Source organism: Oncorhynchus nerka, linkage group LG28 (assembly GCF_034236695.1).
Source record: "Oncorhynchus nerka isolate Pitt River linkage group LG28, Oner_Uvic_2.0, whole genome shotgun sequence".
Lineage (NCBI taxonomy): Eukaryota > Metazoa > Chordata > Actinopteri > Salmoniformes > Salmonidae > Oncorhynchus > Oncorhynchus nerka.
The window spans coordinates 66,989,171-67,014,631 of record NC_088423.1 but is presented as its reverse complement, the minus strand read 5'-3'; the positions used below and the strand labels follow the sequence as shown (position 1 = coordinate 67,014,631).

Genomic DNA, 25,461 nt, shown 5'->3' with positions numbered 1-25,461 from the left:
GGTTCTTTCCAGACCGAGGATGAGTCAGAGACACAGGAGGGTGAAGAGGAGGAAGAGGAGGGAGATGAGGAAGGCATGTCGTCTCCCAGTGACCCCGTGGTTTCTGCAGCAACTCGTGCCAAGCAGCTGGCGGCCCGGCTCCGAGCCACAGCCCAGAAGGTCCTGAGGGACCTGGGCAGGATCCTGGCCATCACCCTGCTGGCCCTGGCTGGTGAGAACTGGAGGGAGGAGAGGGTAGAGTGGAGTCAAGGGAATAACCCCTGTAATACTGCTTAATTATAAAAGGAAATTAATATACTGGTTTAAATAAATGATGATTTAAATAAATCATGGAGGCATTAAAGCAGGGATGGGCAACTTTGATGGAGGTGGGGGCCACAAAAATTCTGAACTCATCATGACGGTCCGCAGTTGTAGAGATAATTTTTTTGTTTGTTTTAGAGTTCATTTCGTGCAATTCTACCCATTTTGCCATAGGGCAGAAGAGAAAATGAGCTGTTTTCAGCTAGTTTCCTGCAATTCTACACATTTTCACATAGGGTGGAGAGAAATGTTTGCAGTTTTTAATATGATATCTGAGTGAGACTGACTAACAAAATCAATGCCCGCCCCCCCCAGGCTCTAATTCGACCTTGATTACTACATGTTTAGTTAGCTGGCCTCCTGACTAACTTACCATTCCAAAACATTTTTGCTGATATGGGCTAACTGAGTGACTAACAGTGACTGACATAACAAGATATAAACAGTTGATGCACAACCACATTTCTAAATTGCACCTTTTGTATTCTACCTCGCAACAGTAAGCTGAGACCCTGACTGAGTTCCCCCCAAAAATGTAATGTATTTACATTTTTAATTTTGGTGGGAAATTTATTAGAGGGTCTTCAAAAGGGGGGCAGCCCAATGGCCGGCAGTTACCCATCCCTGCATTGAAGTAGGGGGGAACTGCTTTAAGATGTCCATGTATGATTTGTTGTATATGAGAGACGACGTGCAACGTATTGTTGTATTGTGTTGATTAAGTCCCTCGTCTGTATCTCTGTTCCCCAGGCATCACCTTACCCTCGGCCTTCTCTGCAATCTACTTCCTGCTTTTCATCGGCGTGTGCACGTGGTGGGCCTGCCACTTTCCCATCAGCCACCTAGGCTTCAACGTGCTGTGTGTGATGGTGGGCTTTTTCACGGCGGGCCACCTGGTGTGTCTCTACCTGTACCAGTGCCCCATTGCCCAGGGCATCTTCCCCCCTGCCAGCCTGTGGGCCAGGTTAGTGCCCCACCCCACCTCGACCCAAATAAGTCATTCTATTCTGTTTTAGTCATTGTTTTCCATGTCTCTAGTACCTACACAGCTTTACTTCTCACAGAGACTGGCCGCAGCCATAGCGATGCTCCTAGTTGGCACACTAGCTCAAGATTGTGATTCAAACATATTGATTCAGAAGTGATTTGTACGCAATGACTCCTTGGCTCACATGGTTCTGATAACCTTAAACATATCATCTTTTTGGGGTTGTGATCTTGTTGAGACAGTTGCAGACTGCACTATTACCTAACAGCAGATGAATGGAAATGAGACACTTCTCAGTTTTGTGTCATAGTTCTAAGTATCAATGGAGGGAAGGAGGGGGAAGAAGAGGAATGGAGTGAAATGAGAGGGGAGGAGTGGAGGGAGAGTGTGAAAGCTATGTGAGGAAATACTGGCAAGTTGTTTTTGGAATATTACCAAATGGGGTGGGTGTGATGAAGCCGTCCTGTAGCATTCTATCTCGGTGCCTCTGGGTTTTGGCATAGGATGCTAAAAGAGAGATAGAGGGAGAGAGATATGTACTGCTGTTATCAAGGCCTCCCAGGTGGAAACACCTGTGATCTTTCCTTCTATCTCTCCTTCTCTATCTTCACCTCTCTACCTCTGGCTCTCAGCCACACTCAGCCATCAACATCAGAAGTCAGTTCCAGCCCACAAATCTAACCAGACATTTCCCCTGCCTTGAAACTATAACCAATGGGTGTCACGGCAGGGTGAACCCAGGGCTAAACTGTGCGTTAATGTTTGATGACGTTTCACAGAGAAACCATGTTTCCTCAACTCCATATACAGGCTTTTGTTACATTCCCTCTCACCTCTTCTCAACCCCCAGACTCTTTGGCCTCAAGGATATCATCAAACCTGGCAACTGCTCCGCCTCCTACGACCTCATCCTTAACACGGAGCATGATTGGCCGGTGTATGTCAACCCCGGGATCCTGCTTCTCCTGTACATCACCGTGGCGACGGTCCTGAAGATCAGCAGCCACCGTGGATCGGCTGACAAGGTACTGACATCAGCACTCCGAGGCATGAAACACACCTGTCTGTCTTGATTGACATGTGCTGCTTACTGAATCAGTACTTGCTTATATGACAGGGTGAGGAGGGGGCCCAGCTAGTCAAAGGAACAGAGGCTGGAGGAGGAGAGGTGGAACTGAAGCCCTGGTCCGCTCAGAGACGACCCAGCCAGGGCGACACTGAGGTGGGCATGAGATACCTGATAGTATCCCTGCCCTGCTCCATGCAGTTCAATGTACTACTGTCCGCCATTCTCTGACTGTGCGTTGGTGGCGTTATTTATAAAGGTGTGTTGTGTATGTGTTCCAGAACACGCTTCAGTCTATAGAGAGCACAGTAGACGGCGTCACCAATGGCTCCAGTCATCAGGACTTGGGCCCAGGGCTCAGTAGCGCCCCTGATGGACAGCACGGGGACCACCCTCTGCACCTGCTGGGTAGAGTGGTCATGCAGCAGAGCTACGTGTGTGCTCTCATCGCCATGATGGTAACACTGTAATCTTATTCACATTCTAAATGTATCCTCTCTGTGAGCCCTATGGGTACATTAGGCTATGTTCCAATATCCACACTAGAATACCACTAAGAATGCATGGGATATTGGAACCAAGCCTTAGTTCTGTGACCGCAGTTCTCAGTGAGGGTATGTCATGTCTTTACCTGAACTCCATCTCCCATGATGCCCCTCTGCAGGTGTGGAGCATCACCTACCACAGCTGGCTGACGTTCGTGCTGCTGCTGTGGGCGTGTCTGATCTGGATGCTGCGTGCGAGGCGCCACTTCGCCATGCTGTGCTCTCCCTTCATCCTGCTCTATGTCCTGGCCCTCTGCTTCCTGCAGTACGTCTGGGCCATGGACCTGCAGCCGGAGCTGCCCCGCACCGTGGGCACCATGAGCCTCAGGCAGCTGGGTCTGGACCGAGCCCAGTACCCCTGCCTCCGCCTGGGGGCCATGGTGAGGAGAGAGGGGGTAGGGGCGGAGGGGACAGGGTCAGCAGTGGGACAGAGGCGCTGGGAAATGTCAATGAATGCAGCCTGTTAAGTGCCTACAGGAAATTGACAGTGCAGTAGTCTGTATTCTGAAGACTCAAGTGGTGTAGGAAACATGTCTACAAGGTATCATTAAGTGCGTACCTGAAAAGTTCAACCACTCAACAAATCTTTTATGTGTAAAACATGCCTGTCACATATGCTGAATAGGCTATTTAACAGTATATGCTCCTGCACTTTCTTAAAGGTGTAGAACCACTTAAAAGTGCGGTCCTGCAGTCAATCTCCCGAACAGTGTCAAGACTCCGATGGTGTCTCATCTCTCTCCTCCGCTCCTCTCTCCCTCTGTCTGTTTTGTTGATCCTGTCAGCTGCTGTACACGCTGACGTTCTGGCTGCTCCTGCGCCAGTCAGTGAAGGACAACTTCAGCAGGAAGAAGGGCGGGTCTGCCCCTCTACAGGAGGTCACCACTGGAGGTGAGAGGGTACACTTCCGATTCACACTCTCTCTACAAAATGAAGTACTTCACGAAAGTTGTGAAGTTCCCAGGTGTGTGCTTTAGTATGGTCTGGCCCAGTAACATTCTCTCCCACTATCTACATTTTACATTTGAGTCATTTAGCAGACGCTCTCATCCAGAGCGACCTTACAGTAGTGAGAGCATAAATTTTCGCACTGACTGCGAATCATGTGCGCTGTGCACTATGGCAGTGTCTTCAGTTTGGTTAGTAATAAGGTGCTCCTTCTCCCTTTGGGTCCACAGAGGGGAGCGGGCAGAACGAGTCGGTTCTGAAGGTTGTGGGCAGACTGGTGATGAGCTGCTATGCCAAGTACTGGATCTACGTGTGTGGAGGCATGTTCATCATGGTCAGCTTCGCTGGCAAGCTGGTGGGCTACAAGATCATCTACATGCTGCTCTTCCTGCTTTGCCTCTGTCTCTACCAGGTAGGTAGACACCATTAGTCCAGGGGGGGTCACACTCTGAAGTCCTTTAAACTATGACCCCCATCATCAACTCCTTGTGATTTCCATATTACAACACTACTTTATTGGTCCAACTGCTACTTCGTACGTGTGTTTTCTGCTTCTGCTCTCAACCCTCCACACAGAAACAAACATGAGTGTAACACAGGGTCAGCTTCAGTGCAGCACACAACAAACTGCTTTTATGCGGCAAATTGCCTCTGGTCGCACTGGGGATAACTCAGTTACCTCGATTGGTCATTGACATGTTAAGGAATGTTGTTGTTCTCCACCCCCACCTTGACTGTCACTGTAACCTATATCGTCAGGTGTACTACTCTCTGTGGAGGAGGCTGCTCAAGGTTTTCTGGTGGCTGGTGGTGGCCTACACCATGCTGGTCCTTATCACCATCTATACCTTCCAGTTTGAGGACTTCCCTGCCTACTGGAAGAACTTCACCGGCTTCACTGAAGAGCAGTACGTTCCTCCCCACTCACTGTGTGGTCAAGACTAATACACACTTTCTTATTAGGTTTGTCATTATGTTTGATGATGAAGTGGCCTATAATAACATCGATCTGGGTTCATGGATGTGGTTTTTCCAGATTAAACAGGAATTCCTAATTGTCATCAATTTCCGCACCAATATCCAGTTTTTCCATGTTCTATGGTGTCCTGATCACTCCCATCTGGGTTTGAGGTGTACAATGAGTATAATAGAAACCTCTGGTGTCCTGCTCCTCTGTCTCCCTGCAGGCTGGCTGACATCGGCCTGGAGACCTTTAAGCTGACCGAGCTGTTCACCAGCATCCTGATCCCAGGCTTCTTCCTGCTGGCCTGCATCCTGCAGCTGCACTACTTCCACAAACCCTTTATGAGGATCACAGACCTGGACCACATCACGCCCATACACAGGTACGCTCCTCTCGGGCTCCTCCCACACGGTATGACTCACTGCCAGACAGAGGATGATCGAGAATATGCTCCTCAAATGCCCACGTAATAGAGTCCATAGTGAATGAGAGTTCAGTCGTGTGCCGTCCATCTCATTTAACATCACTGCCGGACAGAGCCGTTGTCCACCTCTGCAGAAAAGAATATCCTATATGATGACATTATTTTGATCCCACAGGAAGAGGAACAGGCACAGACCAGAGGTCCACCGCTGTGATGATGGGGCTGTGTTTGAGGAGGATGACCTGGTGATGGATCTGGGGGATGACGAATCAGAGGATGATGGTGAGCACAGGTGTTGTTGAGCTTCATGCAGTCAACCCTTTATACATTGACTGCATGATTTGTATGGTGCTTCTCTAGGACCCAAAGACCGCTTACAATTGTACAAACAAAAACAGTACAAGGCAAGTGTCTCTTCATATGTGGCGTGTCTATAATGGTGTCTCGCTCTCTTTCTCTCTGCTGTACAGAGATGATGCCCAGTAAGTGGGGTTTGGTGGTGAACAGGCTGGTAGTTCTGTTCAGGAAGTTATCTGACACGCTGACCCAGATCCAAGTGTTAATCTGGAGGGTCCTGGAGCTGCACATCCTCAAGATGGTGGCCTTTTTCGTGGTCTGGGTGGCTCTGGGTGAGGTCAGTAGCCCACAGCCGTCATCTGTTAAAGTCTATTATGCACCGTGTGAATTTGGAAGCAAGCCCTTATCCCCCCTCTTTTTCTAAACTGCCTCTTTGTCTGTCTCTCTCGCACTCTCTCTCTCTTTCTTTCTGTCTTATTCTCGCTCTCTCGTTCTTTCTTTCTCTTTCTTTCTTTCTTTCTTTCTGTCTGTCTGTCTGTCTGTCTGTCTGTCTGTCTGTCTGTCTGTCTGTCTGTCTGTCTGTCTGTCTGTCTGTCTGTCTGTCTGCCTGCCTGTTGTCTGTCTGTCTGTCTGCCTGCCTGTTGTCTGTCTGTCTGTCTGCCTGCCTGCCTGTTGTCTGTCTGTCTGTCTGTCTGTCTGCCTGCCTGTTGTCTGTCTGTCTGTCTGCCTGTTGTCTGTCTGTCTGCCTGTTGTCTGTCTGTCTGTCTGTCTGCCTGTCTGTCTGTCTGTCTGTCTGTCTGTCTGTCTGTCTGTCTGTCTGTCTGTCTGTCTGTCTGTCTGTCTGTCTGTCTGTCTGTCTGTCTGTCTGTCTGTCTGTCTGTCTATCTCAGCCGTCTGTGATGAACCTGGTTCTGGTGGTGCTCTGGGCGTTTGCCATGCCCTACTCCCGCTTCCGTCACATGGCTTGCTGTCTGTCCACCGTCTGGGTCTGCATCATCATCGTCTGCAAGATGCTCTACCAGCTCAGCATCGTCAACCCTGTCGAATACTCCAACAACTGCACTGTGGTGAGACACCAGTCTGGAAAGACACACAGACAGTGGAGTACAGATGAAAGTGTACAGAGCTATGCTCTCTGTTTATATTGATAGCATTTTCACACTCCTGCTGCCAGCGTTCTGCTGAGTGCACGCTATGCTAGTATTTACCCCTGGTGAGAAGCTAATACCTTGGTGCTAACTACAGGCAGTTTCATGTGCGAATTCTGTTGACGTGTTTAGTCGACCTGCTTTATGGCCGTTTAGAGGAGAACAGCCTTTTGTTTATTTTTCTGTGATTTGCAGAGACGTTTGGCTGCAGTTCCTCAGTCTCATATATACTCGCTCTCTCCCTCTCCCTCTCTCCCTCTCCCTCTCTCTATCTCTCTCTCCCTCTCCCTCTCTCCCTATCTCCCTCTCTCCCTCTCTCTCTCTCTCTCTCTCTCTCTCTCTCCCTCTCTCCCTCTCTCCCTCTCTCCCTCTCTCTCTCTCTCTCTCTCTCTCCCTATCTCCCTCTCTCCCTCTCTCTCTCTCTCTCTCTCTCTCTCTCTCTCTCTCTCTCTCTCCCTTTCTTTCTTTTTCCTTCTTTCTCTCTCTCGCTCCATCTCCATTTCTCTTTCTTTCCATCATAGCCCTTGGCGAATGAAACCAATCTGAAAGATGCTGAGGTCCTGAACTCCACTCTGTACAGAGAGCCTGTAGACCCAGCCAACTGGTTTGGCTTCAGGAAGGATGCCACCGTGCTGGGCTATAGCAAGGTGAGATCAATGCTCTTCGGGACAGTTTTTTGACTATGATTATAAGGAAATGTCATTGAGCTATGTTCGTCTTCATGATTCATTTGTTTAAATATGTGTACTAGGCAGGGTTGGGGTCCATTTCAATTCCAGTCAATTCAGGAAGAGCACTGAAATTCCAATTCTTCATTGCTTTTCAATGAGGAACATTTTTTTATTAGAATTTTGTTTACCTTCTAAATTGACTGGAATTGAAATTGAATTGACCCCAACTTTGGTACTAGGTCAAATAACAAGTGTACTGGACCTGACTCATGCTGTCGTGTTTGTGTCCTTCTAGAACCACCTGCTGGTGCTGATGCTGCTGGTGTTTGAGGCCACAGTGAACCGCCACCAGGACCACCACTACAGGCAGCAGCAGAGGTCCCCTCCCCTCATCCCAGCCATCTTCCCCCAGGCCACCAGAGACACCCTGGACCAGGGCCTGCTGGCCTGCATCAAGTACCTACTCAACTACAGCTTCTACAAATTTGGCCTGGAGGTAGGCCTCTTGCTGCTGTTTGGAGTTACTATTCAAAAGCATGTTGATGTATCTCTCGATGCTTTTGGATTCCTCTCATATCTTACCATGTCTTTTTCTGTCCATGTATCATTCCAAGATCTGCTTCATGATGACGGTGAATGTGATTGGCCAGCGGATGAACTTCCTAGTCATAATCCATAGCTGTTGGTTAGTGGCCATCGTGGTACGGCGTCGCCGGGCGGCCATCGCTCAGATCTGGCCCAAGTACTGCCTGTTCCTCAGCATCTTCATGATCTACCAGTACATACTGTGTGTGGGCATTCCCCCTGCACTCTGTATAGGTGAGTGGGGTTCATTAATCTCCACGTATCACCATTGTTGCCAGCATCCCAGTAGCTGTACAAGAACATCACCTTCTTTACCTACAGTTCCTGACAGTGTATGTCCCTCCCTCTATAGATTACCCCTGGTACCTACAGTACCTGACAGTGTATGTCCCTCCCTCTATAGATTACCCCTGGTACCTACAGTACCTGACAGTGTATGTCCCTCCCTCTACAGACTACCCCTGGTACCTACAGTACCTGACAGTGTATGTCCCACCCTCTACAGACTACCCCTGGTACCTACAGTACCTGACAGTGTATGTCCCACCCTCTATAGACTACCCCTGGTACCTACAGTACCTGACAGTGTATGTCCCTCCCTCTATAGACTACTCCTGGTACCTACAGTACCTGACAGTGTATGTCCCTCCCTCTATAGACTACTCCTGGTACCTACAGTACCTGACAGTGTATGTCCCTCCCTCTATATACTACCCCTGGTACCTACAGTACCTGACAGTGTATGTCCCACCCTCTACAGACTACCCCTGGTACCTACAGTACCTGACAGTGTATGTCCCTCCCTCTACAGACTACCCCTGGTACCTACAGTACCTGACAGTGTATGTCCCACCCTCTATAGACTACCCCTGGTACCTACAGTACCTGACAGTGTATGTCCCACCCTCTACAGACTACCCCTGGTACCTACAGTACCTGACAGTGTATGTCCCACCCTCTATAGACTACCCCTGGTACCTACAGTACCTGACAGTGTATGTCCCTCCCTCTACAGACTACCCCTGGTACCTACAGTACCTGACAGTGTATGTCCCACCCTCTACAGACTACCCCTGGTACCTACAGTACCTGACAGTGTATGTCCCTCCCTCTACAGACTACCCCTGGTACCTACAGTACCTGACAGTGTATGTCCCTCCCTCTATAGACTACTCCTGGTACCTACAGTACCTGACAGTGTATGTCCCTCCCTCTATAGACTACTCCTGGTACCTACAGTACCTGACAGTGTATGTCCCTCCCTCTATAGACTACCCCTGGTACCTACAGTACCTGACAGTGTATGTCCCTCCCTCTATAGACTACCCATGGCGATGGAACACCCCCGTCATAATCAACTCAGCACTCATCAAATGGATCTACCTCCCAGACTTCTACACCATCCCCAACTCCAAGAACCTCATTGGTGAGTCTCCTGTCTCATCTGACCCCTGACCTCAGTGATATTGTGGCCTACTAACGCTATGACCTGTGTTTGTTTGACCTCAAAATATCCTGGTCATAGATGCATAATCTAAAAAATGGTTAATTAGCAAATTGCTGATGTTCTACTGTAGCGTTCCTCCTGTCTGATGCTGATGGTTGTGTCTGTATCTGGTCCCTCCAGCGGACTTTGTCCTCCTGATGTGTGCCTCTCAGCAGTGGAAGGTGTTTGAGGATGAGAAGAGGGAGGAGTGGATGGTTCTGGCTGGGGAGAACACAGACGACCCTAACCCCATGGACGAGCGACCTTTCAACCCTGCCCCCAACTTCATCAACTGCAGGTACTGTATGACCAGACACCGATAACAACTGACCTAACAGCAGCTATAACCACACTCCTCCTCTTTATACCCTTCAGGCATTATTATGAGGGGTGGGAGTTTTTCCTGACCATGCGACCTGACCAGGAAAACTCTGCACTAATTATTATACATCCTCAACTACACCTACCAGTATACAGTATCAACATTAACTCTCGTCTCTCTCTCCCCCTCTCCTCCAGGTGTTACCTGGACATGGCCAAGGTGCTGGTGTTCCGTCACATGTTCTGGTTTGTCTTGTCGGTGGTGTTTGTGACGGGGGCTACCAGGATCAGTGTGTTCGGCCTTGGCTACCTGCTGGCCTGCTTCTTCTTTCTGCTCTTCGGCACCAAGCTGCTCAGGAAGCCCTCCCGCACGCGCCTGGTCATGTGGGACTGCCTCATCATCTACAACGTGGCCGTAATCATCTCCAAGAACATGTTGTCTGTGAGTGGCTATGCACCTCGCTGTGGACAACCACATACTGTAACCATACGCCTATACAGGGTGGAAATGAACCTGGTTAGGTGAACTGCTAGGCTTGCATACATTTTAAGTGAGAGTGTGTGTTGTCCCCAGATCTTGGCCTGTGTGTTTGTGGTGGAGATGCAGAGAGGTTTCTGCTGGGTGATCCAACTCTTCAGTCTGGTCTGCACAGTGAAGGGTTACTATGACCGTGAGTACTCAACACATACAGATGGATACAGTTCTTTTATCTCTACGAGTGAACACACGTCACCCTCCAAATTGGCAGGTAAACAATGATATTATAGAATACCCAAAGCGGACTTTGTATGCTTGTGTGTGTGTGTGTTCTACAGCTAAGAGTGTGAGCGATAAGGCGTGTACTCTGCCTGTAGAGGAGGCAGGGATAATCTGGGACAGTATCTGCTTCTTCTTCCTCCTGCTGCAAAGGAGAGTGTTCCTCAGCTGCTACTTCCTGCACGTGACAGCCGACCTGCAGGCCTCTGCCCGCCAAGCCTCCCGGTGAGCACTGGTCTCCACAGCACCCCCTGGAGGGCACACTAAAAGCCACGACATTCATTTACATTTACATTTAAGTCATTTAGCAGACGCTCTTATCCAGAGCGACTTACAAATTGGTGCATTCACCTTATGACATCCAGTGGAACAGTAGTGCATCTAAATCTTTTAGGGGGGAGAGGGATTACTTTATCCTATCCTAGGTATTCCTTAAAGAGGTGGGGTTTCAGGTGTCTCCGGAAGGTGGTGATTGACTCCGCTGTCCTGGCGTCGTGAGGGAGTTTGTTCCACCATTGGGGGGCCAGAGCAGCGAACAGTTTTGACTGGGCTGAGCGGGAACTGTACTTCCTCAGTGGTAGGGAGGCGAGCAGGCCAGAGGTGGATGAACGCAGTGCCCTTGTTTGGGTGTAGGGCCTGATCAGAGCCTGGAGGTACTGAGGTGCCGTTCCCCTCACAGCTCCGTAGGCAAGCACCATGGTCTTGTAGCGGATGCGAGCTTCAACTGGAAGCCAGTGGAGAGAGCGGAGGAGCGGGGTGACGTGAGAGAACTTGGGAAGGTTGAACACCAGACGGGCTGCGGCGTTCTGGATGAGTTGTAGGGGTTTAATGGCACAGGCAGGGAGCCCAGCCAACAGCGAGTTGCAGTAATCCAGACGGGAGATGACAAGTGCCTGGATTAGGACCTGCGCCGCTTCCTGTGTGAGGCAGGGTCGTACTCTGCGGATGTTGTAGAGCATGAACCTACAGGAACGGGCCACCGCCTTGATGTTAGTTGAGAACGACAGGGTGTTGTCCAGGATCACGCCAAGGTTCTTAGCGCTCTGGGAGGAGGACACAATGGAGTTATCAACCGTGATGGCGAGATCATGGAACGGGCAGTCCTTCCCGGGAGGAAGAGCAGCTCCGTCTTGCCGAGGTTCAGCTTGAGGTGGTGATCCGTCATCCACACTGATATGTCTGCCAGACATGCAGAGATGCGATTCGCCACCTGGTCATCAGAAGGGGGAAAGGAGAAGATTAATTGTGTGTCGTCTGCATAGCAATGATAGGAGAGACCATGTGAGGTTATGACAGAGCCAAGTGACTTGGTGTATAGCGAGAATAGGAGAGGGCCTAGAACAGAGCCCTGGGGACACCAGTGGTGAGAGCACGTGGTGTGGAGACGGATTCTCGCCACGCCACCTGGTAGGAGCGACCTGTCAGGTAGGACGCAATCCAAGCGTGGGCCGCGCCGGAGATGCCCAACTCGGAGAGGGTGGAGAGGAGGATCTGATGGTTCACAGTATCGAAGGCAGCCGATAGGTCTAGAAGGATGAGAGCAGAGGAGAGAGAGTTAGCTTTAGCAGTGCGGAGCGCCTCCGTGATACAGAGAAGAGCAGTCTCAGTTGAATGACTAGTCTTGAAACCTGACTGATTTGGATCAAGAAGGTCATTCTGAGAGAGATAGCGGGAGAGCTGGCCAAGGACGGCACGTTCAAGAGTTTTGGAGAGAAAAGAAAGAAGGGATACTGGTCTGTAGTTGTTGACATCGGAGGGATCGAGTGTAGGTTTTTTCAGAAGGGGTGCAACTCTCGCTCCCCTGCAACTGCCCCAGAGTTTTGATGGACTCACTCTGATACTGTTTTGCTGTGTGTTCAGTCTGTATGTACTGTATGGAAACATGTTATGTTGACCTGATGTTTTGATTGGGACAGGGGCTTTGAGCTGTTCAGGGCCAGCATTGTGAAGAACATGCGCTTCCACCAGGAAGTAGAGAAGAAGTCCCTCTCGCAGCTCAAGAGATCGTGAGTAGCCATAGAAACGACCGCTTTCCATGTTCTCAACACATTGAGCCATTCCTCATGTATCACGCTAAGACAGGCCAATGAGAGAGCCAGCTCCCTCTGAATATGTCTGATGAATGTGACAGCAGATGAACGATCCCTGGAAAACACATGTCCAAAACCAAGATTGTAGTGTGGTCAAGTGCCATATATGACCGCTTAATTATATACAAGTAATGTAGAAAAACTGAGAGAGGAATGAGAGAGAGAGAGAGAGAGAGAGAGAGAGAGAGAGAGCGAGAGGGTAAAGTAGTCAGTGCTCGTCATGATGACATCAGAATATGCCTGCCCTTCCCCTCAGGATGGAACGGATCCGCTCCAAACAGGAGAAGTGTAAAGAGGGCCATCGGAAGTTGGACACCAAGGCGGATCCGGCATCAGGTACTCAACTCCATTACTCTGTACTTATCCAGCAGGCATGAAATGAGCTTTGGTTTGGACTTGTGCTCTCGCTGTCATGAATCATCCTATTAACCGTTAATCCATTTTTTTGAAGAAATTCAACAACCCACCGCTACAGATTATGGTTTGAGGGTGGTTGTGTTGTATGTTTGCTGTTTGGTAAAGCCTGAGGCCCTTCATCTCACCCCACAGAGCCACAGAGGGAAAAGAGAAGCCACAAGCGTGGCAAGAAGTGGCAGGAGCCCTGGCTGGACCATGCTAAAGGTTTGCTCCATACCCCACCACTATATAGCCCTCTGTCTGTGTATATGTCAGTGCCAGACTGACTCTCTCCACATCCCTCCATCTCCACAGTATCTGACCCTGCATTTATCTCACACCAAGTTCTTAAGTGGATGTGTTTGTGCATGTGTTTGTGCATGCAGCTGCTTGTCCTGTGCCTGTATGTGCATGTTCCGGGTGTGTCTATGAGCATCCATGTATATAAAATTATATATGTTTATGTGACTGTGCACTCTCTATCCTCTGTTATGCAACTGTGTCTGAGAGACTTCTTCTGGAAGATCATGCAGTCAGTTAGAATCACGTCATTACTCGAGGCTGGGATGTGTCCCAAGATGCCCTAAGCTCAAATAAAATACCTTCCATCTGTCTGCCTCAGGAGGCCCGGAAATTAGATTTGTCTGTTCTTTGATATTGAAATAGGAGTATTTTTCTCCTGCGGTGAGCGGCATCTGCATCTGATGTCTTCTGTCAGTGATGGGGAAATGGTTGGCTGAGCCGGCCTGCACTGTTTACATGCACAGTCAGAAATCTGGAAGAGTTTGCCTTAGGACAGAACCAATCAGAGTTTGTCACAGTTTATTAGCAGACCTATAGTGTTTCATAATGGAATAGGTCTTACACATGGGGGTAGTACACATATTTCTCTATACTCTTCGAATTGCAGCTGCAGACCAGTAGAGGATTGTAATCTCCCGGTCTATTTGGCCTGTCTTTCCCCACATCTGTTTTCATTATTTCCTTCCTCAGACAGAACGGCATTGTCCAATGCTGCTAGTCAGTTTCCTTAGTTTCAGTTTTGTTTGAAAATCAGGCACTAAACACTCCTGGGTTTGAAGTGGTCTCGGTGTATATGAGTTATGACTAGGTGTACTACCGGAGAATGCATTCACTACCCATGGTCTGTCCTGTCCCCGTGTATTGATATCATCTGGATGGTTTCTGTTTACCTCTGCAGTGTTGCATTCTGGGGATTACTACTTGTTTGAGTCAGACAGTGAGGAGGAAGAAGAACTATTTTCAGAAGAAAAAAAGCCTCAGAAACAGACTGCCTTTCAGGTGAGTTCACCTTAGACAGTAAACACAGCCTCTGCCACCACAGCATTGTCACAGTGTTAAATTGCACTGAAATGTGCAAAAACAACAATATTACTCAAGATACTCCAAAGCTTGCTTTTCACAATGCAGTATTGTGCCCTCACAGCTGGCGTACCGGGCGTGGGTGACCAGCGCCAAGGCAACACTGAGGGAACGCCAGGAGAGACAGAAAGAACAGAGGAGGCTGGAAAGAGAGGAGAGACGGCAGAGGGAACAGGACAGCTCTCCAGCATCAGGTCAGAGATCACACACACACACACACACACACATACACACACACACACACAGTGTTTAACTTTTTGTTGTTTTTTCTGTTACAGGTCATGAAGGTAGTCTTGAATTTGAAGAAAGTATCTCACACGAAGAAATAGAAGACAATGACGAACTTGAAGGAGAGGGCTCAGGTATTTTGGGGGTTTATTTCATATTTTGCCCACTATATTCCCAGTGTTTTATATAGTGCCATTTATTCATTAAGTTTCACACATTTTTTTGTCTGTATGACCTAGTGCAATGTAATCTCATGCTGTGCTCCAGGGAAGGCAGACATTGTGCAGAGGATCCTGGACGTCCTCATGTTGCTGTGGGTCGTGTTCCTGGCCATGGTGGATGGCCTAACAGAGTGGCTCAACCTCATCACCAAGCAGTACGTGGACACCTCCACCGTGCTGTGCAACGAACGCTACCACCTCATACACAACATCAGCCAGGTCAGTTATAAAGTACCTCCCACAACCAGAAGTCATCTACTTCTAGTGGGCCACTGTCCCAGTATGACCAGTGATGGACCCTAACCCTGTAGTGTTTTACAGGGATCTCTGAGGGAGCCCATGGAGGATCAGCTGTCCCAGGACAGCGAGAGCCCCACTATGGAGACCTGTCTGGGAGACATAGAGGGAGGCACGGACCACGCGAATAGAACCAGTGCCACCAGGTTGGTGAAGGTGATAGCCCATTTAACCTATTGGGCACATTAATATTGAATATCTCTTTCGAGGGAGGAACAGAATAGAATTGAACAGAATTTATATGTCCTTTTCTTACTAGTTTGTAATCATCTACACCAGTGGTTCCCAAACTTTTATAGTCCCGTACCCCTTCAAACATTCAACCTCCAGCTGCATAGCACCAGGGTCAGCGCACTCTCAAATGTTGTTTTTTTGCCATCATTGTAAGCCTGCCACACACACACTATACGATACATTTACTAAACATAAGAATGAGTTTTTGTCACAACCCGGCTCGTGGGAAGTGACAAAGAGCTTTAGTAGGACCTGGGCATAAATAATAATATAATAATCAATCATTTTGCTATTTATTTAACCATCTTACATATAAAACCTTATTTGTTTCTTCGAAAATTGTGAATAACTCAGCACAGGTTAATGAGAAGGGTGTGCTTGAAAGGATGCACATAACTCTGCAATGTTGGGTTGTATTGGAGAGAGGCTCAGTCTTAAATCCTTTTTCACACAGTCTGTGCCTGTATTCAGTTGTCATGCTATTGAGGGCCGAGAATCCACTGTCACATAGGTACATGGTTGCAAAGGGCATCAGTGTCTTAACAGCGCGATTTGCCAAGGCAGGATACTCTGAGCGCAGCCCAATCCAGAAATCTGGCAGTGGCTTCTGATTAAATAAAATTTTCACAGAACCGCTTGATGCAATTTCAATGAGGCTCTCTTGTTCAGATATCGGTAAGTGGACTGGAGGCAGGGCATGAAACAAATCCAGTTGTTTGTGTCATCTGTTTTGGGAAAGAACCTGCGTAATTGCGCACCCAACTCACTCAGGTGCTTCGCTATATCACATTTCACATTGTCCGTAAGCTTGAGTTCATTTGCACACAAGAAATCATACAATGCTGGAAAGACCTGTTTGTTGTCCTTGTTAATGCAGACAGATAAGAGCTCCAACTTCTTAATCATAGCCTCAATTTTATCCGCACATTGAATATAGTTGCGGAGAGTCCCTGTAATCCTAGATTCAGATAGTTTAGGCGAGAAAAAACATCACCCAGATAGGTCAGCTCGTCTCTCAATTCAAAACATCGTGTCAATACTTTCCCCCTTAATAACCAGCACACTTCTGTATGTTGTAAAAGCGTTACATGGTCGCTGCCCATATCATTGCATATTGCAGAAAATACACGAGAGTTCAGGGGCCTTACTTTAACTAAGTTAACCATTTTCACTGTAGTGTCCAAAACGTCTTCAAGCTGTCAGGCATTCCCTTGGCGGCAAGAGCCTCTCGGTGGATGCTGCAGTGTACCCAAGTAGTATCGGGAGCAACTGCTTGCACGCGTGTTACCACTCCACTATGTCTCCCTGTCATGGCTTTTGCGCCATCAGTACAGATACCAACACATATTGATCACCAAAGTCCATTTGATGTCACAAAGCTGTCCAGTACTTTAAAAATATCCTCTCCAGTTGTCCTGGTTACCAGTGGTTTGCAGAAGAGGATGTCTTCCTTAATTGACCCCCATAAACATAACGGACGAATACCAGGAGCTGTGCCAGGCCCGCCACATCTGTTGACTCATCCAGTTATAACGCATGGAATTCACTGGCTTGTATGTGAAGCAGTAATTGTTTCATAACATCTACAGCCACTGATGTCACTGATGAGTCATGAAAGTTTTGTTTGATGAAGGCATTGTCTATATAGTTATTTTTTTGCCTTTTCCCCCGACATTGTCCCAGCCATATCCATGGCAGCAGGAAGAATAGTCCTCCACAAAAGTATTGCCTGTCCTAGCCACTCAGTAGCTCACCATATAAGACGCTTCTAGCCCCTTCTTATTAATGGTATCTCTTCGGCTGCATCAGATTCACAACTGTCAGTGTCCATGCTAGCTGGTCTAACAACAAATGTAGAATTACTGATGCTAGCATTGGATGTGCTCGTGGAAGCAGAACAACTTGTGTTGTCGACAGGTGCAGGCGTAGTACTGCTGGTAGCAGCAGTACTACCAGTAGAGCTGGTATGTGTCTCTATGGACGTGGGCCTTACTTTTTAAAACTATTTCTGAGCAAACGAAATGAGCAGCTGCAACGTTTGGCTACATACAGACCGTTAGTGGAATTCCCGCGAGAGAGTTACGGTTAATGTGATTGGATGTTAATTATTTGACTAGGCTACCTGTATTTGACATTGTGTCGTTATTTCGCTGAACAGTAGATGGTTTCATTTTATTTTTGGCAGTGAAACGAGGCTACTCAGGCGAGAGAAAAAACCTCACCCAAATGTATAACCCTGTTGGAAAATATACATGGACTGTTTGAAACTGTGAAGAAAATAAACATTTAATTATTAATATTATTTTTTATTCTTTAATGTTAATCACATTTTTATTTGGCGTAGCCCCGAAGGCTTTGCGCGTACCCCAGTTTGGGAATACCTGATCTACACTGAACAAAAGTTTAAACGCAAAGTGTAAAATGTTGGTCCCGTGTTTCATGAGCTGAAATAAAAGATCCCAGAAATGTTCCATGAGCACAAAAAGCTTATTTCCCTCAAGGTTTGTGCACAAATTAGTTTACATCCCTGTCAGTGAGCATTTCTCCTTTGACAAGATAATCCATCCACATGACAGGTGTGGCATATCAAGAAGCTGATTAAACAGCATGGTCATTACACAGGTGCAACTTGTGCAGGGGACAATAAAATTAGCAGTTTTGTCACACAACACAATGCCACAAATTAGGGCCTAATACATTTATTTCAATTGACTGATTTCCTCATATGAACTGTAACTCTGTAAAATCTTTGAAATTGTTGCATGTTGCATTTATATATTTGTTCAGTATATAATTCAGTCAGTGTTAAGTGTTTTGCTTACCTGTGTGTTATGTTGTAGTGGGTTGGAGCTGGAGGAGCTGAGCGAGCGTGAGCTGAGCGAGCGTGAGCGTCACAGCGGCACCACCCTGTGTTGTTCAGAGCCCACTTTGGAGCTGCTGGGGGTGGAGCCAGAACCACAGCGCATGAGCCGCTACCGCCACTCCAGGACTGCCAGCGAGATGCTCACTGACCGGTACTGACATACACCTTACAATGTTCCCAGAAGATCTCTACAGTTGACATGCTACAGACTCCAGCTTCAAGCCTGATCGACTCAAGACTGCCAACTGTCCCCACGTGTGTATGTCCTGCGTGTATGAACTGTACTGACCCCAATGTCTCTATACCTCTAACTCAGGCAGTTCTTTGTGGAGGAGCTGGTCCAGTGTAGAGAGTTCTACTCCTCTCAGAACCGTCTGCTGAAACTGCAGTTTGCCCTGTACAACCTCCTGGCTGCCAACTCAGAGCTGGTGTGCTACTTCATCATCGTGCTCAACAACATGGTGACGGCCTCTGTCATCTCAGTGGTGCTGCCCATCCTCATCTTCCTCTGGGCCATGCTGGCCGTGCCACGCCCCACCAAGAAGTTCTGGATGACCGCTATTGTCTACACTGAGGTGGGTCGTTGTTGGTTTGAAAATGTTTATGTTTTATGGATTGTTATTGTTGCACCGATGTAGTATGGTAGTACACACCTATGCAAGCCTGTTGAGACATGGTGAGCATCTGCGCCTGTGCAATGCTATCTTCTCCCTCCTCTTGCCTTCGTTGGCTGAAGTGGTGCAAACATGCGTAAGATGTGAAGTATGTCATGTGTAAGACTGTTTTTTATTGAACACCTGGTGTAAACCAACAGTAGAAACCAAATTGCATTCCAGATTTCCATGCCTAATTTAGGGCTTTATTCCACTCTGTTCCCGTTCCAGGCTGTTAGCTTTTACAAAAATAAATACAAATAACATTTAACAGATGGTCATGTATTAGATACGTTTCTTTATGTTAAACTATGTTTCCCTCTGCATTGTTCTGGTTGGTTCCGGTTCTACTCAGGTCATGGTGGTGGTAAAGTACCTGTTCCAGTTTGGTTTCTTCCCGTGGAACAGTGTATATGAGCTCACGCTGAACGAGGACAAGCCTTTCTTCCCACCTCGTATCCTGGGCCTGGAGAAGACTGATAACTACATCCGCTATGACCTGCTGCAGCTGCTGGCGCTCTTCTTCCATCGCTCACTGCTACAGGTATACCAGCCCACCATTGAACTCTCCGCCGTGACTCTGTTGGCCTTGGCATTCATAATCATACGTTTTTACCACCAGATTTGGATTCAATACTCATAACGGTTTTGTTTCTTCACTGTCTCTCACCAGCGGTATGGCCTGTGGGACCAGGAATGTGCTCTGGAGGAGAAGCCCTCGCGGCCATCAAAGGAGGCCAACAAGAAGGAGGGAGGAGAAGGGGTGGAGGTCCTTGTCCATCCCAGCCCAGGACCCAGCCTCATGGACCTGGAGGATCTCAAACCGGACAAGAACCAGAAGGACGAACCAGAGCCTGAACCAGAGCCTGAACCAGAGCCCAGCACCAGCGTAGCCCCTACCCCAGAGCCGCCCCCCAGCCTGCCTGTGGAGGGACCCAAGAAGAAAGGCAGCATCATGCGCTTCCGCAAGAAAAAACAACTAAGCAAAGGTGAGTTAAAGAAACTAGCAGTAGAAGGGAGAATGAAGACGTTCATGAATTAAGGGCTTGTGTGTCCTTATGACTGCCCTCCTCCGAGTTACAGTGAAATGATTTGTATTCTGCTTGTATCCTAGAAGCCTTAGATATCAAGGCTGAGAAGAAGGAGCAGAAGAAGAAACAGAAGGGTAAGCGTAGAGAGGCAGCCAGTAAGAAGCTGATAGCAGTGGGAGAGAAGATCAAGCACCTCACCATCACAGCGTAAGTACACAGGAGTTACTCACTAGAGAGACAATTACATAACAAGTGGATTCTATAATGTTATTATTGTTTCTAAATCATTCTGTGGGGTTTGATTTGCATTTAGAAGTGTAGTTGGTTGTGACACGATTACTGTGCTGTACGAATCAGTGGACCTCTATAATCTTGCCGTATTTGGGCATGAGACGGTGATTTGATTCCCCAATCCTCTTTGTAGTGTGCGGGATGTCTACAAGCCTTGTCACGAATTCTTCAGCGACATCTTACATGCGCCGTACCGTGCTGCCACTGATGTCTACGCCCTCATGTTCCTCACTGACGTGGTGGATTTCATCATCATTGTCTTCGGTTTCTGGGCCTTTGGAGTGAGTACTGTTTACATGACTGCAATTAAATTCACTTTGTGTACGAGGCCACTCTTGGCCCACAACCTATTACTATACCTGCGCCTGCAAAATCTCTTAAACTTTTCGAACCTCTCAAAACAATTCCGATATTGTATTACTCGTTGTTGCGTCACCACCTACATGTTATTCCGATTTAAACCATCAACACGCCATCTTTAGAAGCTCTGTGCTTGGTCACAGGACACTATAACAGCATTCTGTGGACTTAACGGTTCGCCCGTTGTGCCTCAGAAACACTCGGCCGCAGCAGACATTGCCTCCACGCTGTCAGAGGACCAGGTGCCCGAGGCCTTCCTGGTGATGCTGCTCATCCAGTTCAGCACCATGATCATCGACCGAGCCCTCTACCTCCGCAAGACCGTCCTGGGCAAGCTCATCTTCCAGATCATCCTGGTGTTCGGCATCCACCTCTGGATGTTCTTCATCCTGCCTGCTGTCACTGAGAGGTGAGGAAGAGGAAGGGGTGTCCGCAGAGTGATGCACCTCATTACATCTGGTCTATTTAATCACCCGTAGGACGATATGTTTGTCTATCTTCGTGATGTTCGACAGTCCTTAAGCGGTGTGCCTATTGCATCATTTCTCTGAGGTGTGTACTGAGGTGTCTCCCTCTCTCTGTCCTCTCAGGATGTTCAGTCAAAACTCTGTGGCTCAGCTCTGGTACTTCTTCAAGTGTATCTACTTTGCCCTGTCGGCCTATCAGATCCGCTGTGGCTACCCCACCCGGATCCTGGGCAACTTCCTCACTAAGAAGTTCAACCACCTCAACCTCTTCCTCTTCCAAGGGTGAGTCTGTCCATTCATAATCTCCTACTCTGCCACACCATATCATATGTTTGTGTCAGGGAGTCTCCCTGTTCAGGGAGGTGATGGGATGAGGTTGGGTATTGGTACAGGGTGATATTGTCTGTCTGTCTGTCTCAGGTTCCGCTTGGTGCCTTTCCTGGTGGAGCTCCGGGCAGTGATGGACTGGGTATGGACTGACACCACTCTGTCCCTCTCCAACTGGATGTGTGTGGAAGACATCTACGCCAACATCTTCATCATCAAGTGCAGCCGTGAGACAGAGAAGGTACAAAGACCTCTAGGTTACAAATGCAGTTGATAAAATCCCTTGCCGTCTGTTGCAGTATGTGATTAGGCCAGCGGTTCTTACAGCTGGTTCCTCTTCATCCGCAGAAATACCCTCAGCCCAAAGGCCAGAAGAAGAAGAAGATAGTGAAGTATGGGATGGGAGGACTCATCATCTTCTTCCTCATCTGCATCATCTGGTTCCCGCTGCTCTTCATCTCATTGGTCAGATCGGTTGTGGGCGTGGTCAATCACCCTGTGGATGTCACAGTGACCGTCAAGCTAGGAGGATATGAGGTAATTACTGGGGGGAATTATAGTGAGCACAGTTTACACTCTAAGGGCACCGGACCCATACTGCCCATGGTCATGTTCAACAGCAAGTCTAGTCCAGCACTAAAAAGCAAGCAATGGAGAATCTATGGAAGATACATTTGATATGTGCTCATGTTAGAGTTGTTGTACCGAAACGTGAACCGTTGTCCCTCTCCACAGCCCTTGTTCACCATGAGTGTCCAGCAGCAGTCCATTCAGTCCTTCACTGAGGAGGACTACAACAAACTCACCACCAACTTCTATGACAATGCTGTACGTAATAATACCTCCAACTCTACTATAAAGAGCTCAACTAATTTCCTTCCCTCGGGCGCCCTGTTTTAGAGTATAATTAAACAAATTGTGTACAACTGTGTGACTGTGAGTAAGTGATCCCTGTTGGATGATGAATACTGCAAACATGGACTTGAGCTCTGCTGCTCTCTATTTGCCTCCGCGGTAGGCAGTTGTAACTTCTGACTGTCTGCGTGTGTCCCCTGCAGAGGGCTATGCAGTTCATCACCCTCTACAGCTATGAGGACATAGTGACAGCTAAGATCGAGGGCAGCTCAGGGTCAGTGTGGAGGATCAGCCCACCCAGTCGACAGGAGGTGGTCAAGGAGCTGCTGGGTAGCCCTGTGGACATGACCCTACGCCTGGCCTGGACCTTCCAGAGGTCAGCTGGGTGTGGTGTGTGTGTGCATGGGTGTGTGTGCACCTGTATGTGTATGCTGCTGTTTGTGTGTGGTTTCAAGTAGTTGCCCTGTGGTTTTCTATATTTCAGATATTTTTGTCTGTCTCTTTCTTCAGGGACCTTGGCAAGGGCGGCACTGTGGAGCACTCATCTGACAAGTACTCCATCGATCTGGATCCAGGCAACCCGGTCAGAGCAGACCTGGCTTCACTGCTAGTGGGGAACCGCACAGACCCTGTGTATGTTCTGCTCTCTGTTCAAAGTCAAATGTAGTATTTACATTTCTGTTGTTTGAAATCCTGTCCTGAATTCTGTTTGACATGATCTGCACTGTTTTTTTTAAATCAGACGTGTGCCTCACATGTTCCCCAACTATATCCGAGCACCGAACGGAGCCGAGGCCAAACCAGTCGACCAGCTGTATGAAGGTCAGAGCGGCTTTTATGTATAAACATCCTTCTTGCCATATAGACGGGTTAGCTGACAACGTCACGAAAACCATGCACACGCTTCAAAGGGGCAGAAGGCAGTGTGTTGTTGTGGTTCTGGATGGCCAGATACCTAGCAACAATGACAAGAAACTGCCCTGTGGTGAATCGTAAGTGGCTCGTTTCAGCTTGTTTGATATTGTTCTTGATACCATGTCATGTTTTGTCTGATGTCAACTAATATGGCAAAACTTTGCTAGCTGTGACGACTTATTTGACAGACAAGTGTTCAGTGTTCAGCTTTCTTTCTTTTTTCAATAAACATTGGAGGCGATATATATAGTTGACATGTTGTCAACAATCTAAGCCAACTCCGTCTGTTTTGCCCCATAGTTGCGCACGCATCGGTTTTGTTGCTAGACAACCAACCCGTCTATAAGGAAGCTCAAAGCTGAAACATAGGCAGTCAGTCTGTGTTACTGTCTCTCTGACACCATGTTATGTTGCAGGTGACGAGGAGGGCTACCAGGATGTAACACTGTCTCTGATGAGGGACCGCTCTCTGAACAGCACCCGTGGGGCCCAGGAGTGGTGGGACATCAGCATCGCCGACTGTCCTCCGTCCACAGGGGCCTGCGGCGTCCTGCCCATGGTCATCTTCAACGACAAAGTCAGCCCCCCCAGCCTAGGTTTCCTGGCAGGATATGGGTAAGGATCTGTGCCTACCGGTCTCCTCAATGGTAGCCAAGTCCAGCTAATCTAATACACTAGATTTACATTCAAACTATTGAGTGGGAAATTACTGTATTTTGAATAGAAGAGAGGTCTATGTTTAATTATGCTCATTCTACACTTGTTCTCTGTTGCAGGATCATGGGGCTGTACGTGTCTGTGGTGCTGGTGATTGGGAAGTTTGTGAGGGGCTTCTTCAGTGAGATCTCACACTCCATTATGTTTGAGGAGCTGCCCTGTGTTAACCGTATCCTCAAGCTGTGCACAGACATCTTCCTGGTCAGGGAGACAGGAGAGCTAGAGCTGGAAGAGGAGCTCTACTCCAAACTCATCTTCCTCTACCGCTCACCAGAGACTATGATTAAGTGGACAAGAGACAAGCTATCAAGTGACAATCGCTAGCCCCCCCCCCCAGCTGTCCTGTCCCATCCAGAGCACCCCTGGTTGGGGCTGTCTCACACACAGGGGTGCCTCTACCTGGTCTTCTTCTAAAAGACCCAATGCTAGCTCCAGTGGGTCTAGTTTCACTGTGCACTAACCCCTTCTCTTAACCAGGGGGAAAGGGATGTTTTGTCTGTTTCTGTACACTAAAGAGTGCTATTTGCCTCTGCTGGTGGGCTGTACTGAGAAGACAGTGAGCCAGAGGCTGTGTGACGGCCAAGGGTCTGCTCCAGTGCCTGTCCCCTGGTTATGGAAGGATTGGCTAGGCCTCTCCAATCAGAAGGGCAGGTTAGATGCTTTGCACTTTGCCCACAGACAAAAGCCAGGCTCCTCTTGTCTTATTGCCTGTGTTCAAACAGAAAGATCGGCTTCTGAATGAGGTGTGATGGCCGGCTCGACCTACAGACACTACCCATTAATGAAGAGCCAGGCCACCAGACAGGTCAGAGGCTGGATCCTCACTACGCTGACCAGCACAGTGTGGACTAATGCAGCGCCAAAGGGGCCAATTTGAGAGAAAAATGACCCAAAGTAGGGTGTTTGTATCTAATCAAAACATTATTAGATCATATTCAGCCAAATCTCAGAATCTTACTCAAACTGTTTACAAATTGAAACACTTCAGTTGGGAGGAAAGCTAACTTTGTACATTGCAACAAGTTACAGGCTTATTGATGGCAAGACTTGAATCTTACATTTTTTTACAAGTGTAAAATATATTGTGGTTAAATGAGAGTATAGCGACACTGTACAGAGTAAAGACTGAAGCATACAAAAGGTCTCCATGCTGGACTAACGCATAAGGCAACATTAGCCCCATTTCTAGAAAACGTTGTGCTAGAGTAGTTCGACAAATTGTGCCACTATACAGGAAACACATCTACCATTGTGCCTTAAATCTTTTTTTCTGAATTGTTACAATATGGTTCAACCATTGCTTGAGTAGTTGCCAATATGCATAAATCTATATGCAAAAACGTAAAACCAAAACCTTTCCTAACTTTAATAAACATGTGTTTTACTTTATTGCCATATGTTTGCTCTCATTTTCAGAGAACCTGTGTGATGCTGATGGGAGTTCTAATGTAGAACCATGTAGGTTGTTGCTATGGGATCTCTGTTGTGGAAGAATAATCATTTCTATTTCCAATATAATGTGATTCAGCTCCTAAACCAATGAAAATATTGTTCAGCTGTACAAATAAATGATCCTTCTCATTCCTGACATGGAAAAACAAATTGTTTCAGCATCATATATTCAATTCAT

At 47.8% G+C, this 25,461-nt stretch overlaps 1 protein-coding gene across 3 annotated transcripts in view; it reads left to right on the top strand.

Annotated features, from left to right (window-relative positions):
* LOC115113573 (piezo-type mechanosensitive ion channel component 1-like) overlaps positions 1-25,433 on the top strand; it is a 78,926-nt gene extending 53,493 nt beyond the window's left edge. The window contains exons 6-50 of one of the 3 annotated variants that reach the window (XM_065013022.1): positions 13-211; positions 1,054-1,267; positions 2,142-2,316; positions 2,409-2,513; positions 2,639-2,815; positions 3,022-3,282; positions 3,688-3,793; positions 4,081-4,262; positions 4,610-4,758; positions 5,038-5,196; positions 5,414-5,520; positions 5,709-5,872; positions 6,426-6,602; positions 7,205-7,330; positions 7,650-7,850; positions 7,969-8,173; positions 9,261-9,365; positions 9,567-9,723; positions 9,945-10,188; positions 10,321-10,417; positions 10,563-10,728; positions 12,420-12,509; positions 12,850-12,929; positions 13,143-13,214; positions 14,191-14,291; positions 14,437-14,566; positions 14,651-14,734; positions 14,868-15,040; positions 15,143-15,264; positions 18,193-18,366; positions 18,532-18,790; positions 19,224-19,412; positions 19,542-19,857; positions 19,983-20,106; positions 20,324-20,471; positions 20,745-20,959; positions 21,141-21,299; positions 21,438-21,585; positions 21,693-21,881; positions 22,080-22,172; positions 22,403-22,575; positions 22,710-22,832; positions 22,942-23,021; positions 23,531-23,729; positions 23,891-25,433. In XM_065013022.1, coding sequence (XP_064869094.1) covers positions 13-211; positions 1,054-1,267; positions 2,142-2,316; positions 2,409-2,513; positions 2,639-2,815; positions 3,022-3,282; positions 3,688-3,793; positions 4,081-4,262; positions 4,610-4,758; positions 5,038-5,196; positions 5,414-5,520; positions 5,709-5,872; positions 6,426-6,602; positions 7,205-7,330; positions 7,650-7,850; positions 7,969-8,173; positions 9,261-9,365; positions 9,567-9,723; positions 9,945-10,188; positions 10,321-10,417; positions 10,563-10,728; positions 12,420-12,509; positions 12,850-12,929; positions 13,143-13,214; positions 14,191-14,291; positions 14,437-14,566; positions 14,651-14,734; positions 14,868-15,040; positions 15,143-15,264; positions 18,193-18,366; positions 18,532-18,790; positions 19,224-19,412; positions 19,542-19,857; positions 19,983-20,106; positions 20,324-20,471; positions 20,745-20,959; positions 21,141-21,299; positions 21,438-21,585; positions 21,693-21,881; positions 22,080-22,172; positions 22,403-22,575; positions 22,710-22,832; positions 22,942-23,021; positions 23,531-23,729; positions 23,891-24,155 — 7,182 coding nt within the window. In that variant the 3' untranslated portion in view covers positions 24,156-25,433. The remainder of the gene's footprint in view (positions 1-12; positions 212-1,053; positions 1,268-2,141; positions 2,317-2,408; positions 2,514-2,638; positions 2,816-3,021; positions 3,283-3,687; positions 3,794-4,080; positions 4,263-4,609; positions 4,759-5,037; positions 5,197-5,413; positions 5,521-5,708; positions 5,873-6,425; positions 6,603-7,204; positions 7,331-7,649; positions 7,851-7,968; positions 8,174-9,260; positions 9,366-9,566; positions 9,724-9,944; positions 10,189-10,320; positions 10,418-10,562; positions 10,729-12,419; positions 12,510-12,849; positions 12,930-13,142; positions 13,215-14,190; positions 14,292-14,436; positions 14,567-14,650; positions 14,735-14,867; positions 15,041-15,142; positions 15,265-18,192; positions 18,367-18,531; positions 18,791-19,223; positions 19,413-19,541; positions 19,858-19,982; positions 20,107-20,323; positions 20,472-20,744; positions 20,960-21,140; positions 21,300-21,437; positions 21,586-21,692; positions 21,882-22,079; positions 22,173-22,402; positions 22,576-22,709; positions 22,833-22,941; positions 23,022-23,530; positions 23,730-23,890) is intronic. The other 2 variants (XM_065013023.1, XM_065013024.1) reach the window with 2 other exon arrangements.
* Positions 25,434-25,461: the final 28 nt, after the last annotated feature.